Source organism: Excalfactoria chinensis, chromosome 1 (assembly GCF_039878825.1).
Source record: "Excalfactoria chinensis isolate bCotChi1 chromosome 1, bCotChi1.hap2, whole genome shotgun sequence".
NCBI lineage: Eukaryota > Metazoa > Chordata > Aves > Galliformes > Phasianidae > Excalfactoria > Excalfactoria chinensis.
In genome coordinates, this window is record NC_092825.1 from 75,611,046 (window position 1) to 75,626,916 (window position 15,871).

The 15,871-nt window shown below is 42.0% G+C and overlaps 1 protein-coding gene across 1 annotated transcript in view; it reads right to left on the reverse strand.

The window, feature by feature from the left end:
- The window catches only part of GTF2E1 (general transcription factor IIE subunit 1), a 47,752-nt gene that overhangs the window by 11,252 nt on the left and 20,629 nt on the right, over window positions 1-15,871 (reverse strand). Inside the window, exon 3 of the mRNA XM_072336684.1 lies at window positions 346-547. Coding sequence (XP_072192785.1) covers window positions 346-547 — 202 coding nt within the window. The remainder of the gene's footprint in view (window positions 1-345; window positions 548-15,871) is intronic.

Genomic DNA, 15,871 nt, shown 5'->3' on the forward strand with positions numbered 1-15,871 from the left:
CAGATGGATTTGAAACACAAAGTGTAAAGTAGTTAGCACCTGAAGAGATTTACAAAACGACCACAGCTTGCATTTCCTAAATACTGGGGCAAAGACTTGGAATACATCCAATCCGTAGGTGATCCATGTACCTGACCCCACAGAAAAGTGCATCCAGAAGTGGTTGTGGGTAAGCAAGTTATCTTGTTTACAAACCATACATTCCTCAGGGAATTTGTTGTTGGCTTGCACTGTTGGTGCTGAATAAGTGAGACCCTAATGGACAAGGCTTGGGAAAGCCTCACAGAGAAGATGAATGTACTACAAAAAAGCACTATGGTCAAAGAAGACAGGGGCCGTTCCCACCTCTGCTTCAAGGCAGGAATCTCAGTGGGCTCTGGTTCGAGGACTTCATAGGCTAAGTTGACATCTTCTGTCTCACGAAGTAGCTTATAGATGGGCTCAATTTGCTCATTAAATCTTGCCACGAGTGTCCTTGCATCCTTTTTTGGCATCACCGACTCATCCTCTTCCACTTCGGTCTCACAGAAAGTACAGCGGAAAGTTCCTAAAACAAAAAAAAGTTGCTAAGTATTAGAAGAAAAGCAACAAGACCAGCTCTTCATGCAGCATTTTCAACAGCAATGTCTCACTGTTTACTTTGCTTGATGCTAAATAGCTCTTCTCACTCTGACAATCCCTTTCCACACAGAATGTACCTGGTTATTATTTAAGCAGAAAACAAAAGCCAGCACTCTGATGTCACCCAGTGACACCCAGCTTGGGGTACAGTTTCTTGCTCTGAAGTGCCTGGATGTGTTACAGTACCACTATTGAGACACTCCCCAATCCCACACACTCTTGCTAGACATTTTAAATGTTATCTGCGACTAAGCTGCAATAAAAAGTTTCACATTGTACTGCTAGGAGCTCAAATATCATCCGTTCCAGGTGCTGGAATTGCTATCTCCCAGAACAATTCAGTTTCACAATGAAGTGGTGTGTAGCTTGATGCTGCCCAAACTGCTCTGCAGTAACTATTAGTACAGCCATCCTCACAGTGAAATTCGTGCTAAAGGATGGCTTCTCCTCCTGCTGTAGGGCCATGGCAAGCAGACCAGTCATTACGGCAGAGTTGCAAAAGTATTTCCTTCACATTAATTTCTTGACATTAAGAATGGTAAACTAACAATTGCATGAAATCAACTACGAATAAGCTTGTTTCACAGAGCTCACCGGGAGCTAGAAAAACAGGTCAAACAGAAAGGCGACTGAAATGGTTGCCTGGCAATGCAGTTACAAAACCTGACTGAACTCCTGCACAGCAGGCCTTTTGGTTCCGTTGCTCCATCTGTGAGCAGGAACCTTAGGGAAGTACTTGCACAGTAGGACCCTGCCATATGGCTCGCTATGAGGGCAGCAGTGCAGCACAATGACTTAGCCTTGAAACGCTGTACAATAGCAAATCCTGCTGCCTCCCCAAAACTTACTTACATACATCAGCATGATCTGAGATTTTTGGATTTCTTGTGTGATTTTTTACTTAATCTTTCCATGGCACCTAAAAATATACAGGATCATTTCTAAGTGAAGAGAATGAAAAAGATCTCTTATTCACTAACAGGGAGCCCGAGGATAAGTTGTATAAAGGAAATCATAGAATCATAGAATGGCTTAAGTTGGAAGAGGGTCTTAAAGCCCACCCAATTCCAACCCTGCTACCATAGGCAGGGCTGTCACCCACTAGACCAGGCTGCCCAGAACCCCATCCAACCTGGCCCCGAACAGCTCCAGAGATGGGGCACCCACAGCTTCTATAGGCAGCCTGTGGCTAGTGCTTCACTACCCTTTGAGTAAAGAATTTCTTCCTAATGTCTAACTTATATCTACCTTCTCTTAGTTTAAAGCCACTGTCCTGTCAATATCAGATTCATGGGAAAAGCTGGCCCTCTCCCTTCAAGCACTGGAAGTCCACAATGAGGTCTCCATAGAGTCTACTTCTCCAAGCTAAACAAGCCCAACACTCTCAGCTTTTCTTCATAGGAGTGTTGCTGCAGCCCTCTGATCATCTTTGTGGCTCTCCTCTGGCTATGTTTATGTCCAACAGTCAGTGTTAGGATCAGTACTGGAGCCTGCTATATCACTGACGGTAAGTACAAACACAGTTGGAAGGAGGGGGCTGGCCCATGGTACTGGAGCGTGACATAATGAGACAAGTGTGCGAATCAGGACTTCCAGCAGCTTGCTTTGCTGCATTCACAGATTTGTTGGTCTTGTCACCTAATTTTCAGTATATCTCCTTCCCCACCTGTAGCAGAGTGATTAAAACGGGCCCAGTTGGCTGTGAGGGCTAGGCCATGCTTCTGTAGCTCTTGGGAAACATGTAAAAGCACTTCGGGCCAGGAAGCAGAATCAGTTCCCTTTTGCCAGTCTGTAGAAGAATCAGATCCCCTTTGCCAGTCTGTTTTGTACCTTAGCACCATCTAAAATATGCATTGCTCATTGTTACTCGTAAAATAACCCAATTGTGCTGTATACGGGGCCAGTAACACGTGCAAACTTCCTGCAAAAGCTTTATAAAGTTTGTCCTACCTACATGTAAAAGCTGTACCACCTGACACCAGCAGCAAGCAACGTAAAGGGTAAGTGGATAAAGTGCTCTCTTCTCCCATCAAAGCACAAAACACTGCTTACTTTCTCATCCTACAAAAATCACCACTATTGATTCAAAAGCAGAACAACTATACAAGATGTCAGCCCGGTAAAAACTGAAGCCAAAGTTTGGTCTGCTTATCCCACATCTGAGGCTATCAGTGTGACAAACTGGCACAAGTCAAATCAATTTAAAATAATGAGCACATCTCAGTTGCCATAACGGTCTAAGTGAACAAAGACAAGGAAAACTCTCTGCTTTTTACAACCTACTCCCTAACTTCAGCCACAAAGTCCTGTTGCGTGTTCCTGAGACAGCTCGTGCTGTGAAAACATGTCCATCTGTGAATCCCATGAGTATATGCAAGAGATTAAAGTCATAGGGAGAATGGTTTCAATTCGCAGCACCAAAGAATCAGACAATAAATAGAGCTCTAATGAAACAGAACTCCTGAAGCTATCATGGCTTTTCTGCAATTTCCACCCTTCAGGGTTTGTCAGAAGAAGAAAATAAAATTAATAGATGAATTATGTAAAGAATCTTGAGAATGAGAGAAATGACAGGCTTCCTCCATTAATATGCTGATTTTTTTTGTGGTGATGTAGCATTTCAGAAGAGGCGTATGTGATTAGAGAACTGAGAAGTTAGTTTGCCATGGCAGATGGCATTTATATGTTGCAAACCTCTTCTGTTAGACATTAAGAGGTCACAAAATGTCAGCAGAGCTTCTATGACACGGCACATCACATCAGCAGTGACACATGCTCCTTATGAATGTGTACTGCATATGACAAACGTGAAGTGAAGGCCATCCAAAGATTGAGAATGGCAATGTTCCCACTCTGATGACATATTTCTTCCTTCAGTATAGCCACAACCGATGGCTTTCCACTCAAAGACACTGTATAAGGCAGGGCAAGTAGATAACCTGGAGCTTTCCTGCATCTTGGAAATACCAACAGAGAGCGCATATATCCTGTTCAGGCACACACAAAAGCATAAAAACCAGCCATGTGAAAGATCTCATCTGGTCCCACGCTCTCAAGGACAGATACACTGGTCATCTGGCTCCCTGAGGCATGCTGTGATTAAAGCAGCTCAAGCTCTGAAGTATAGGGCCAGCATATTTACAAACAATTCCCAATGACTTTATTTCACTTGAGAGAAGGAAAAGGTCAGTTTTCCCCATGCATTACACGCACAGTGCCCAAGCATGCGTGCTACATCTGCTGTAACTTCACTGTATGCAAAAACACAGAGATGGTGCAAGAGGAGCTAGCACTTTCTCCAGTTTGCTCTCATCCTTCTGCTGTACAGAAGAAGCTGAAGTGTATGTAACTCTCCAGATGAGATATCTCAAAATCCCAATGGCATTAGTTCTTCTTCAATGGCTACTGAGACCTTTTAAGATCATGGAAGAGCTGCTTCAATTATCACAAGCTGTAGCAACACTCCCAGAACTTTCTTCCTCCTTTGCAGTTTCCAGTTGATGAGCTCCATGTTTACAGGAGATGTTTACAAAGGACGCTAGGTGCATGACACTGTATTTTATACTGTGATCATTCAGCTCATTTTTATTCCTCCAGCGTTCATCTCACCCAACTCTTTATTCTTGACTGCAAGCACAAAACATTAAGGTAATTTATTTCAAAATCTGCTATGACCTTCTTCTAGAAGTAGCATTATTACCACTACATGGAGGCACAGACAGCAGAATTTTAGCAGTATCTGCTGACTGGAGCAGTACTTGGTTTGAGAGACCTAAGAAATCATAGACACATAAAATCATAGAATACTTAGAGCTGGATGGGACCTCTGAGGGCCCTCTAGTACAACTCACCTGCACTGAACAGGGACACCTCAGCTAGACTGGGTTGCTCAGGGCCTTATCCAGCGTCGCCTTTAAAGTCTCAAGGGATGGGGCTTCCACCTCGTCACTGAGTAACCTGTTCCAGCACCTCACCACCCTCAATGTAAAAGATTTTTTCATTATACCCAACCTAAATCTACCCTCCCTGAGCTTGAAGCCATTTCCCCTTGTTCTATTGCCACAGACGCTGCTAAAGAGTCTGTCCCCTTGTTCCTATAGCTCCCCTTTAGATACTGAAACTTGCTTCTTCGAATCTTGTTTCAGCAATAGGCATGCAATATTTTTACCCATTATCTTCCAGGCTCTAGGACTGGGCACCTCAACTGACTAGGAGAAACAGTTCATGACAGCCTTGGAGAAGTTCACCTAAAAATGACCAGTCTGAAACAACACAGAAACATAGCTGGCCTGGAGGGTCATCAGATCTCATTCCTGTGACTGCTGCAGCCATTTTCTTGTTGTATTTCCCCTGACTCTCACAAATATTTAGTTCTTCTGCAGTAAATCAGACATTATATGCACACAGTTCATCTTTCACAATGTGGAAAATAGAAAAAAATATCTGTGGAAGAGAAAATGTCACAGGATGCACAGAGGAACATGAATTTCAGCACTAACACTGAGTGCTTCATTTGATGTGGAAAAGGGACTATTAAAGGACTGAGGAAAGGACAGGGGTTCCTACCAACAGGGATCCAGAAAAATGCCAGACAAGCTAGAGAGACAAAAGATCTCTTCACAGCAAAACTTGCTATTCAGAACATTACAACACAGGCAAAGGAAGCTACCTTTTCCCTGTCTCTTACTCTGCTTTCTCAGCCCATTCTTAGTTTTTCCTAAGCAGTTTAAACTTAGGTAGATGCATAGAATGGAAAAGCTCAGCATAAAGTAAGCATTTGACAAGTTTTGCACAATATATATATATATATATATATTAAAAAATAAAAAAATAAAAACAAAAAAAGAAAAGGAAAGAAAACCAGAGCAATTTCTGTATCTTCCCTCCACAAACAACCCAAACTAATTTAATGGAAATACTCTGCAATCTAAGTAGTAGGCAGAGCTGTCAGTACAAATTATAATTAAGTTCCTTTTGTTTCTCACTGATTTTCAGGATTTAGAGGACTATTTAGGACAGTACCTAAAGGCACTTCTCCCCTGAATCATTACTGACAGAAATAGTAGGTTGAGTGGCTACACAGTCCTGGATTGTTATTTACCACAACACACTCCATGTTAGTGCATGAGGACAGTCACCTACTAGCAATAGGAACCTGGAGGGGGTTACACTGAGGCAAAGGGAGTTTTAATGACTTTAGTGAATAGAGCTAATTGTTAAAACAACTGACGGTTGATTGGATTAATGATAATGAAGATTAGACTTCAGAATGTGCTGATCTTTAGCGACTCTCCCAGCTAAAGGGACCGGCTCAGCCTTCATGAATCCATCCCTAGCATCTCAGTGAAAAAGCAACTGTATGCTGAGAGGGAAACATGTCTGCCTCCACTAAAGATGAATTTCCTGCCAATTGTACTGCTTAGCCTTCTCTCTCCCCATCTCTCCTTTGTCCCCATAGCGGAGAACCACAGGCCCACCTACATTCGTATTTGACTTCTGCTTAAGGCAAAGGACAGAAAAACCCACCAAATAAACCCGTCTCCTGAACACCGCAGCAATATTATTCCCCCTGCAAGTAATTCGGTGTTTCTATAAATGCATTTAAAAAGCCAATTACAGAGCACAGTGTGTTACATAAAACGCAGTGCCACATCTCATCTTTCTGAGAGAGGTTTCATGGCCCACTGGATCTCAGGCTCTTGAGGACATGCCACAGCCCAAGGCTGACTGCAGTACTCAATCTTGAAATGTAACACAGAAAGTGTACTATTTCACCTTAGTTCTGTCTGGACACCCCAGTAAGATCAGAGCACATGCTGTTTTTAGAGCTTCTAAGGGTACAAACACTGGACCACATGTAGGAAAAGTCACTGTTTAAGGGAGCCCAAATTATGGAACAAAACATCCAGCTCTGCCACTGAAACATTTATGAGATCAATACTTCTCAGCATCAGACCGTAAGATTTTAAGGCAGCTTTCTGTGAATTAGGTGACGAGCAAGGATTGTTCACCTGCAAATGCCTTTTCACTGTTGCTCAACATGATACAAGACTCCACAGCAGAAGCAGGAATGTGAGATCCAGCTCCTCAGGGCTTCAAAAGCTGTCTAACCCACAGGTACAACAGGTTTGGGAAGCAGTCTTATATACTTCTGCTGTAAAACACACTTAATCAGCCTCTGAAAAAGGCTGATTTTTTTTAATTCAGTGAGGGCAAAACCCAGTATCTGATCATACAATTCAATGTCATTTCATAATATATGCACGCTGTGGTACAGCTCTGACTTTTGAGTTCCTGATTTTGAGCCTGAATAATATTTCTTAAACGTTTTTCTTCTTTAATATAGATTCAGAGCACTGAATTGCCCACCAGGTATTAAACACAGAGTAAACATTTCATTTGGGATTAATGTCAATCAGTTTCTTTTCAAAGCTTTCATTATTATAATATAGATGTAGCAGACACAGCATTTAAGGGCACTTATGCAGCAGCACTATTTCTGATTTAGATGAGGTAATACTGCCAGAAACATGCTCAAGAGGGCTCAAAACTACAATTCTCAGACATTCAAAGAATGATCAAAACTATTTGTTTAAAAGATAAGAAGATGGCTACTTAAAAAAGAGATAGGGCATACTCTAACACAGCACTAGTAGCAAATGGTGAAATAAATCTACTCTGTAATTACCATTAACCAGTGCCTGACTGCAATCGGAATAAGATCTCTCTTAGTCGGTGCATATGCTCAGCGTGTAAATGCACAGAAACTGAGAGCAGTGTGTAAATGTATAAAAACTGAGGAACTGCCAGTCCTGAAAACAGAAGGTCTCTGTTCAGCTGCAGAGCGACTTTTACTCAGGCAATCACATTATCGCTGGAATAACTTGGAAAAATGGTGCTGCTAGAATGTTAGTACAGATGGCCAAAAATAGTGTCCAGCACTTGTTCTGGACCTTCTTGGCACAAAATGAACCCTGCTGTTAACAAAAATAGGAACTGCTGAGATAAGACACCCTTGGCAACACCTTAGAATATGTAAAGACAGCATTTCTCATCCTTGAAAATCCCAATCACTTAGGGGCAGGGAAATCAAAGTAGAGGAACGCACTGAGATTCATTCAAGACCCACCCATGCTTCCACTCCTCTATTTCAGCTGAACATGAAATACTTCCCATGCCTGAATCAGTTTGTTAAGTCACAACAGCTTAACAAACAACTTCTGATTTTCTGGGAGAGATCCATCCTTCTATGTTTACTGCAACTCCCTTTAGAAACATACAAGAGATTCCCTGACAACAGGGATTTACAGCCCTTACACACCTGCTATGCTACTTGTCATTGAAACAGACACCCATTTCAATAGAAGATGGCTCAGAAATGCCAACAACTGAAAATCTTTGCTTCTAAACTCCCTTCAGAGTTTATGCATGGCAAGGAAAATTCCCTACTGTGTGAGCTTCCTCCACAAAGCTACTAGGGTCACCAATGGAGAACAATGGAGATTGATTTAAAAAAAAAGTCGAAAATGTCATTTTCTTCTCATTATAATAAACTCCAGTTAAAGAGAAGGTAACACAAGGGATTCTGAGGCTTTGTATTTCATGCAGATCTGCTCACATACCCACCAGGAATCTCTTCAATAACAAAGAGCAAGAACTAAGAAGTGCTTAAACCCTCCTCCCAAGGCAGTGTTTGAAAGGCCAAGAAGCCATTGCCAGAAGCGTGGGTTTCCATACTAGGGCCTCAAGGAGAAGCAGGCCTTGGGAGCCTGATGGCAGCAGCTGGCAAAAGCGAGGAGGAGGAAGCAACTCTGTGTTCTCTCTAGCTCTTTTCAATGGCATTGCAAGATGGGCCAGAAGAGAGGACACACTGCTCTTCAGTCTGCTTTTCCTTCTTTGTTTTTTGAGAGGCTCTGGAAGCCCTTGACATGGAACAAAGCAGTTTTTTTAGATGCTGGTTACTTCAGAACAAAGGCAGCGTATGATCAGAGCAGACACTGTCCTCTTACCTTCCTCTCTGAAGGTCTGGAACAGGCAGCACTCACTGAATCCACTATTTACTGGTGCAATAGACCATGTTTGCAGCCTGCAGTTTTTGAACTGCACTACCAAGCTACACAATAGCATGTAATAAAAACAGGTATTGTTCTCCAATACACTTTTGTGAATTCACTTTTTGCTGGCAATAAAATGGATACACATTAGTATCATCAACTGCCTTATATTCTCAGCTATACAAAAGTTGACTAATTCCCTTCAGATATGTATACATACACACTTTGCCTGAACGCCCTATTGGCTCTGCTGCATTGCAAAGTATCATTAATATGTTACATTTTATCACACGAGACCTCATTTGTGGATTGCAATCAAGGTAACTGTAGTATCAATGTAATCCTTTTTGTTCCTTTAGCAGCTCCTCTATACAGCCATGCCCCTTAAGTTCTTCTTAGTGAAATGTCAATAAAAAACCAAAACCCTTAATGTAAAAATTGTGCTTTTTTCTTTACTCTTTTTACCATCCTTTCCCCCTTCCTTGTAAAAAGTGGCCATGACTAACATGATGCCCAAATCTGCACCCAGTGGCAAACAGAGATGCAAAATACTAGGAGTCCTCCTGCAAAGATAGAACTTATCAGAAACAAAGCCTGTAAGACTGATTTACCGGTTCATCCTGACCTATACCTAACCAGAAATAAGCCAGTAATTTATTTGCACTCTCGTCATCTGTAACATAAGCAAGAAAAAAGGACTTATTGGCATCAGGAGTGTTTTATAAATTTTTCTGACCTGAAGATTACTGCTGTCTCAAATAACCTGCTGGTGATCTGCCATATCACTCATGGAGCTGTTAAGGAGACATATCGATGAAGCTTATAGTAATGCCAGACAAAGCAATAAAAAGCCTCCCTGACATCTGCAAATCTCGGAGAGTCCAGAGGGACTACCTCTCTTTGATGTCATTCTAACTCATTTCTGTTTCAAGTAAACTTCCTCTTACGGCCAGTGTCTCAAATTTGATCACCTGTAAAATAAGAGCCAAAAAAGCTTAAGTTGCCTTTGACTTGCTTTCTATTCGCTGTCACAATGCAGACAGAGACCTCAGATTATTTGACACAGGAAGTGCCTTTTAATAGCCTAAAACTGTGTCATCATTTAAAAAGGAAGTGTAAAAGCAAAGAGAAATGGTTAAGAAAGTAAATTCTATCCCACCTTTTATTTCTCACAATGCATTCCTGTGGAAAACACAATACTACGGTAGATTGTACATGCCCAATAGCTCTAGATAATAAAGTATTTCACGTATCACCTGAAACATCTTCAGACACAATAACATAAGTTCTCTATAAACCACACTCCAGCAAAATATATCAAAATACATAGGTCAGAGTTCTTGTACATTGAAAGGATGTGCCACGACTGGACAATAGAAGCTGAGGACACAACATAAAAAGTTTAACAAATCTTACTGAGTTAATTAGACAGACTGACAGCTTATCTAAGCAATCACAATTCACTATTGCCTTCTATTACAGAAACAAGAATGTAAAGATACCCAAAAATGTGCTCCCTATTTTATTTCTTACTTTGATTAAACAGAACTCCATGTCTGCTAACTGTTGCAGCACTTCATTAACCAGTTACCTCTGATGCTGTCCTTCAGCTCAGTGGGTTGACCCAGCTTTTGCCTAGTTTGTTTTGTGAGGATACAAGGAATTCATGCTTGTGAAGTGTTTTCAGCACAGCAGGTCTCAAGTCCTTTCCTCTGACACAGACAGAAAACCCAAACCAGGCACATCCATGAGTAATGTTTCATGCTATACATGTAGCTAGTATTCATAAAGGTTTTATAAACCTCTACACAGTTTTATTTCAGGTGTTCTGCAATTCCAGTGAGACAAAGGCAAGAAGAAAGTGATCAAATTTACTGTTGCTTTTTAAGAGTTAGGCATAGCGTAGCAACATAAAAGACCACAAGAACATATTAAAAACAAAACACTAAAAACGTTCCCGTTTTTCTTAAATAGCCTCCTCTCCACAGGAAGCTTCTCCTGTCTTTGGACATGTGCATCTCTGATAACTCGCTTTTCTGAGCTGCTTCTCTCTTCTTCCCTCCCTTTTCCCAGGAGGGAGCAGTGGCTTTGCTGATCACATGCCACAGCATCTCCTGATTAATTCTGATGGACAACCAGCAGTTAGCTGGCGCATCATCATCATCATCGCCCTAGGATGAGCAATAATCTGCCTTGCCATCTGCTCACAGATACATCTTTAAGCAGCCATCACCCCCTCCAGTGCCCCTGGAAGTGATGTGCTGTGAGGTGGTGACATGGGGGCGGGGGGAGCATCCTGCCCTGTGCCACTGAGCACAGTGGTGAATGGATACCACGTTTGTAATGGCAGGATCAGAGGAAGGAAAAAATGCTGCTTCTTCCCAGGGGCAGGCAATGCCTGATCCCCTCCAGTTGACAGCCCAAAAAGCCCCACAATTCTTCAGGTCTTTCTTAGGTTAGATGAAGCTGAACAGCAGAAGCAGGGAGGGTGATGTATATGTATGATAAGCATACAGCTCCTTGCATTTCTTGAGGCCTGTGCAGAATGCAAGAACAAACCTGCGAAGCCGTAAGGCAGTAAAGTTGTTTTGAAACTGTAGGACAGCCCTCTGCCTTCACACCTACTTTCAAGTACAGCAGTGCAGCCCAGGAGGTGACAATCACAGTCTCACTGGAGCTATGTCACTGCTGAGAAGTGCTGATGCCACCAGCAAACCACAGGGAGACAACACATTTGGAAACTGATGTCATGTTGTCATACAGGCTTAGAAACAAATCAGGCGGAGTCTAAGGTTTTGTGCAGTTGGTGAAATGAGCCATATATCTTTGATGTAGTGTCAGCAAGCTCTGATGATTAACCTACAGAAAATGAAGAACTGCTGAAAGCACTCCCTGTGATATGAGCAAGAACTGTCAAAATTCCAGTGATGATCACAAAGGGCAAAAAGAAAAGCTAAGAGGAATGCAAGAAAGACTGGAATCATAGAGGATTCAGAATCAGAGATGGAAGGGAGAATCAGGATGGAAGGGATCTTAGCAGGTCTCTAGTCCACCCTCTGGCTCAGACCAGGGCCAGCTCTGAGATGAACCAGGCTGCTTGAGACTTTATTCAGTCATCCTGAAGAATTCTAAGGTTGGAAACTGAACAGTCTCTCTGGCCAACCTGCTGCACCCCCTCACCCTTCTCATGGGGAAAAAAAGCTCCATCTCACATACAGCTGGAACCAATTTATACCTACGGCCTCTTGTATTCCTGTAGGTACCACTGTGGATAGCCTGCTTCCATTTGCCTGGTCATCTTTTGTAAGTACTGAAAGAAACTGCCCTGCAAAACATCCTCATAAGCACAGCAGGCAAAAACACTGAAAATGAATTGATAATAAGGAAGATGCACACCTAAAAGATAGTCTCATCAACTAAGTATTAGTAGTGAGTTTCAATGGAGATAGCCCTACTGAAGGTCTGCCCAGGTCCTTGGGACAGCTAATGAGGGGGGTACACATACATAGGGAAACAGCGCTACTAAATCGAATGAAGAAATGTCTGCATTCCACATGAAATTTGGTAGAGACAGGTAGAAGGTACTGTCCTTAGGTTTTAAAAAGGAGAGTGAGCAGAAAGGGTAACTGTCAAGGCAACACGCTGCAAAAATCTCAGGCTTAAAATGAAGTACAGAATGAACAGGAATCAACTGTGCTGTGCTGCAAACAGTAAAAGAAAATCTGGTTGCTGTGTATGTTAATAACAACGTCATGCAAAGCGTGAGACAATGGTATGTTACACTGCTCCATTCTGCCCTATGACCACCTGTGGTGATAAAGAGACTGCAGCTTCAGATACTGTAGAGATTCCAAAGGAACAAAATAACAAGTTAACACATATGCTTCATTAGGAAAAAAAGAATGGTGAAGACAGACTTGTTCAGTCTTATGACGGTCGTGAAAAGCAAGTTTAGGATATTTCACATGCTTTAGTAACAAAAATGATGACAAACTGTTCTTCAATTTCTGTAAGGAAATTTAGGTTAGGATATTAAGGCAGACTGAGGATAAGGAGCCCTGGAACAGCCTTGGTGGTTACACGTATCCTGCCTCAGAACACCAGGGGCTATCTCCGCTAGCCCTCCTCTCCAACTACAAACAGCCCCCAACACATATTAAATTGAGTTATATATTTTACTGACTGCTTCTTCCCTACTTTATCCCTATTTTTCTAACCAGAAACAAACATAACATTTTAAAAGCCCCAACAGACATAACATTGACAACCTAGTAAGAAAAATTCAAACAGAACTTCTACTGCTGGCGGCTTTTAGACAAATAACAACTGTTAACAATAGCTTCCCTTGGAAAAAAATTGATTCTGTATCATCGTTCTGGTTCACAAATAAATGTTCTCTCACTAGTTTTAAGTTATCTGCTCTATCTTTTAATCCTCAGGTTTCTGGTTTTATCCTGTTTTTCACACTGTGCTTGTGGTGAAAGCCACACAGCCTAGTTTCTGGTATTTGAAGGGCATCAAATTGCCCACCATCTCTGGAGCCCTGCAACCTTTATGGAAACCAATCCAACAGCGGTATCAAAACAGTGTCCAGAAAGGACACTGTTCAGTATGCAAAAGCATGCATAGAGTCAGAAAATCTGAACCTTTCAGATGGTACTGCAGTCAATGCAGATATGCCAATTACCCTGTGCAAGCATAGCCTGAATCCCTGTCTTAATACCTTACAGTGAAACTGCATGCTCACATGCAAACTTTCTTTCAGTCAACAGGTGAAATGATTAATAAAGTTGTTTTCTTCCAAGAAAATTTTGTAAGAACTCTAAAGACCATAATACTGGTGAGCATCTCCACAAATGCAACATTGCATCCTATTCCAATGGGAAGTCCATCTGACGCTACACAGCTTGCAGCTCTCTGCATCCCAAGGGACAGAATATTACCTGTTCTCCCTTCCTTTCTTGTTGGCTCCAACAAATGACATTTCAGTCAATACCTCACCAAGGCTGAGTGCCTTCCTTACTGGAATTATAGCAAGCACATGAACTAGCACATTGCACATGACTGATACAGACCATCTGCTAACCTGTTTAGCTTCAAGCTACAGCAATGCTTTTGACTTTAACACAGTATTTCGCACATGACTCAGCACCAAACATCTCATGATGCCTTTGTCCTGTTTCTCCAGCTTTCAACACATGCAGGCTGAAGGGAGAAGAGCAGAGAATTGTAGGTTGATTTCTACAAGCAACTCTTGTTCACCCCATTCTCTTCTGCTGTTCCTAGCGTGTTTTACTTAGGAGCTATGCAATAAGTCATGCATTTTCCTTTTGGTAGATAGAGTGGACTTGCTGATTGGAAAGTGGATTGGAAGAGAGCTTAATTCAAGTGGAATTTGATGAACTGATCATCACTTAAGAAATAAAAAAAATTTTAAAAAGCCATTTTAGGGGTGAAGGCAAAAACATATACATATAGAAGGTGACCAAAGGGCCACCTAAAGGTGATCCAATATAAAGCTGAAAACACTGTGCAGAATTTAAGCCAAGATGCTCTCAGTTTGCTACAGCCTTTTTCAAGATACCAAAACACAGTGCAAAAGACTAAAAAATAGTTTTATGCCAGCCACTGATAAAGTAGTAGGTCATTATTTTAATTATTTTATATATGTTGTGGGTTTGTGTTTTTTTTTTTTTATTGAATGTAGCTTTTTCTTAATAAAACTCAAACATCATTTCTGTACAACAGTTCCCCATCTCGCCCAGATTGAACTGTTTCATACAAAAGAGAAGTTTAACTACATCAGACCATATGTGAGCTTGAATCTAACATGTGCCATTTTAATAGGTCCTCCAGAGTCTTAGAACAAAATTGGCAGGCTTTGTATTCATCTGGTACTTACGGTAGCTGGGAAGGATTCTTCTCTTCTCACTGAACATAAGACATTTAAAAGGAAGGCGTAAACATATAGGTTACTTCACTCAAGAAACAGCAGGGCTTCCTTTACTGGCAGCATCAAGAAAGAATCTCTATCACTGACCATTTCAGACTAGATCAGATGTCTGCCTTGGTACAGCCATGCTGGAGTTGGAAGTGCCTATCTCACAAAGTTACTGCCTTGGTAACAAGCTGTGAATGCCTGATCTGCAAATGCCTGGATAGGAGAGTTAAATAACTTGCCCAGCATCAATGCCCATGCACAAGAGGAAATTCAGTTGTGTTATTGGAATATCTAAGGTCCTGCAATTGTATTTTAAAATCAAACCTGTATTTATTAACTTTAGCTTCCTTCCAAGGTCCTGAAAATAGTAGAAATGTTAGCTGTGTTAGTTTCTTGAGCTGCCTTTTGGTCTTCTTTTAGCAGCATTAACTAACAGTGCCGCCCTACAACTGATAGTTTGCAGTAGTGGCAGATGAGAGGTTTTATAGCTTCAAACCATGACTTGAGGAAGAAAATGATGATATGTCTAGACATCCAGCTTTCTCTGAGGATGAGACTGACAGTCTCAACTCAGTGTCTCTTCTGAGCTTTGTCACCAAATGATATCCAGTTACAAATGCATCACACAATTTGGGTGGGTATGTATAGTTACATAGTGTGTTACTTCATAAACCCTCATTGTAACACTGTCAGTTATTCTCCCCAGACATTAACACTGACACAATTATTTTTTTCTTTCATTTTGCTACTAATACCAGCACATTTTAATATTATACATGTAAATAGGTGTATTAGGCTTACATGGCAAGGTTTTGGTACAGGGAGGCCCCTGTGAGCAGAGTGCCACAGCTGCCCTGTGTTAGATAAGAGCCAGCTCCCACTGGCTACCACAGGTGGCTGTAGTCTGAAGGAAGCTGTAGCCTCAGTTGCCCATGATGGAGCAGGCTGTCTCCTGCAGCCCATGGGGCACCATATGAAACAGATCTCCATGTGCAGCCATGGAGGAGCCCATGGTGCAGCAGTGGATGTGACCTGAAGGAGGATGTGGCCATAGAGAGCCTCCACTGGTCTGGGGGAGCTGCCACCTGTGGGGATGCATGTAGACCAGCTCCTGGAGAATGGAGCTCACAGTATGGAGTGATGCTGGAACAGTGCTTGGAGAGCTGCAACCTGTGGGAAGCCCACACTGAATCAGTTCAGGAAGGACAGCATTCCCTGGGAGGGACTCCACATGGACCAGGAGCAGAGGGCAACC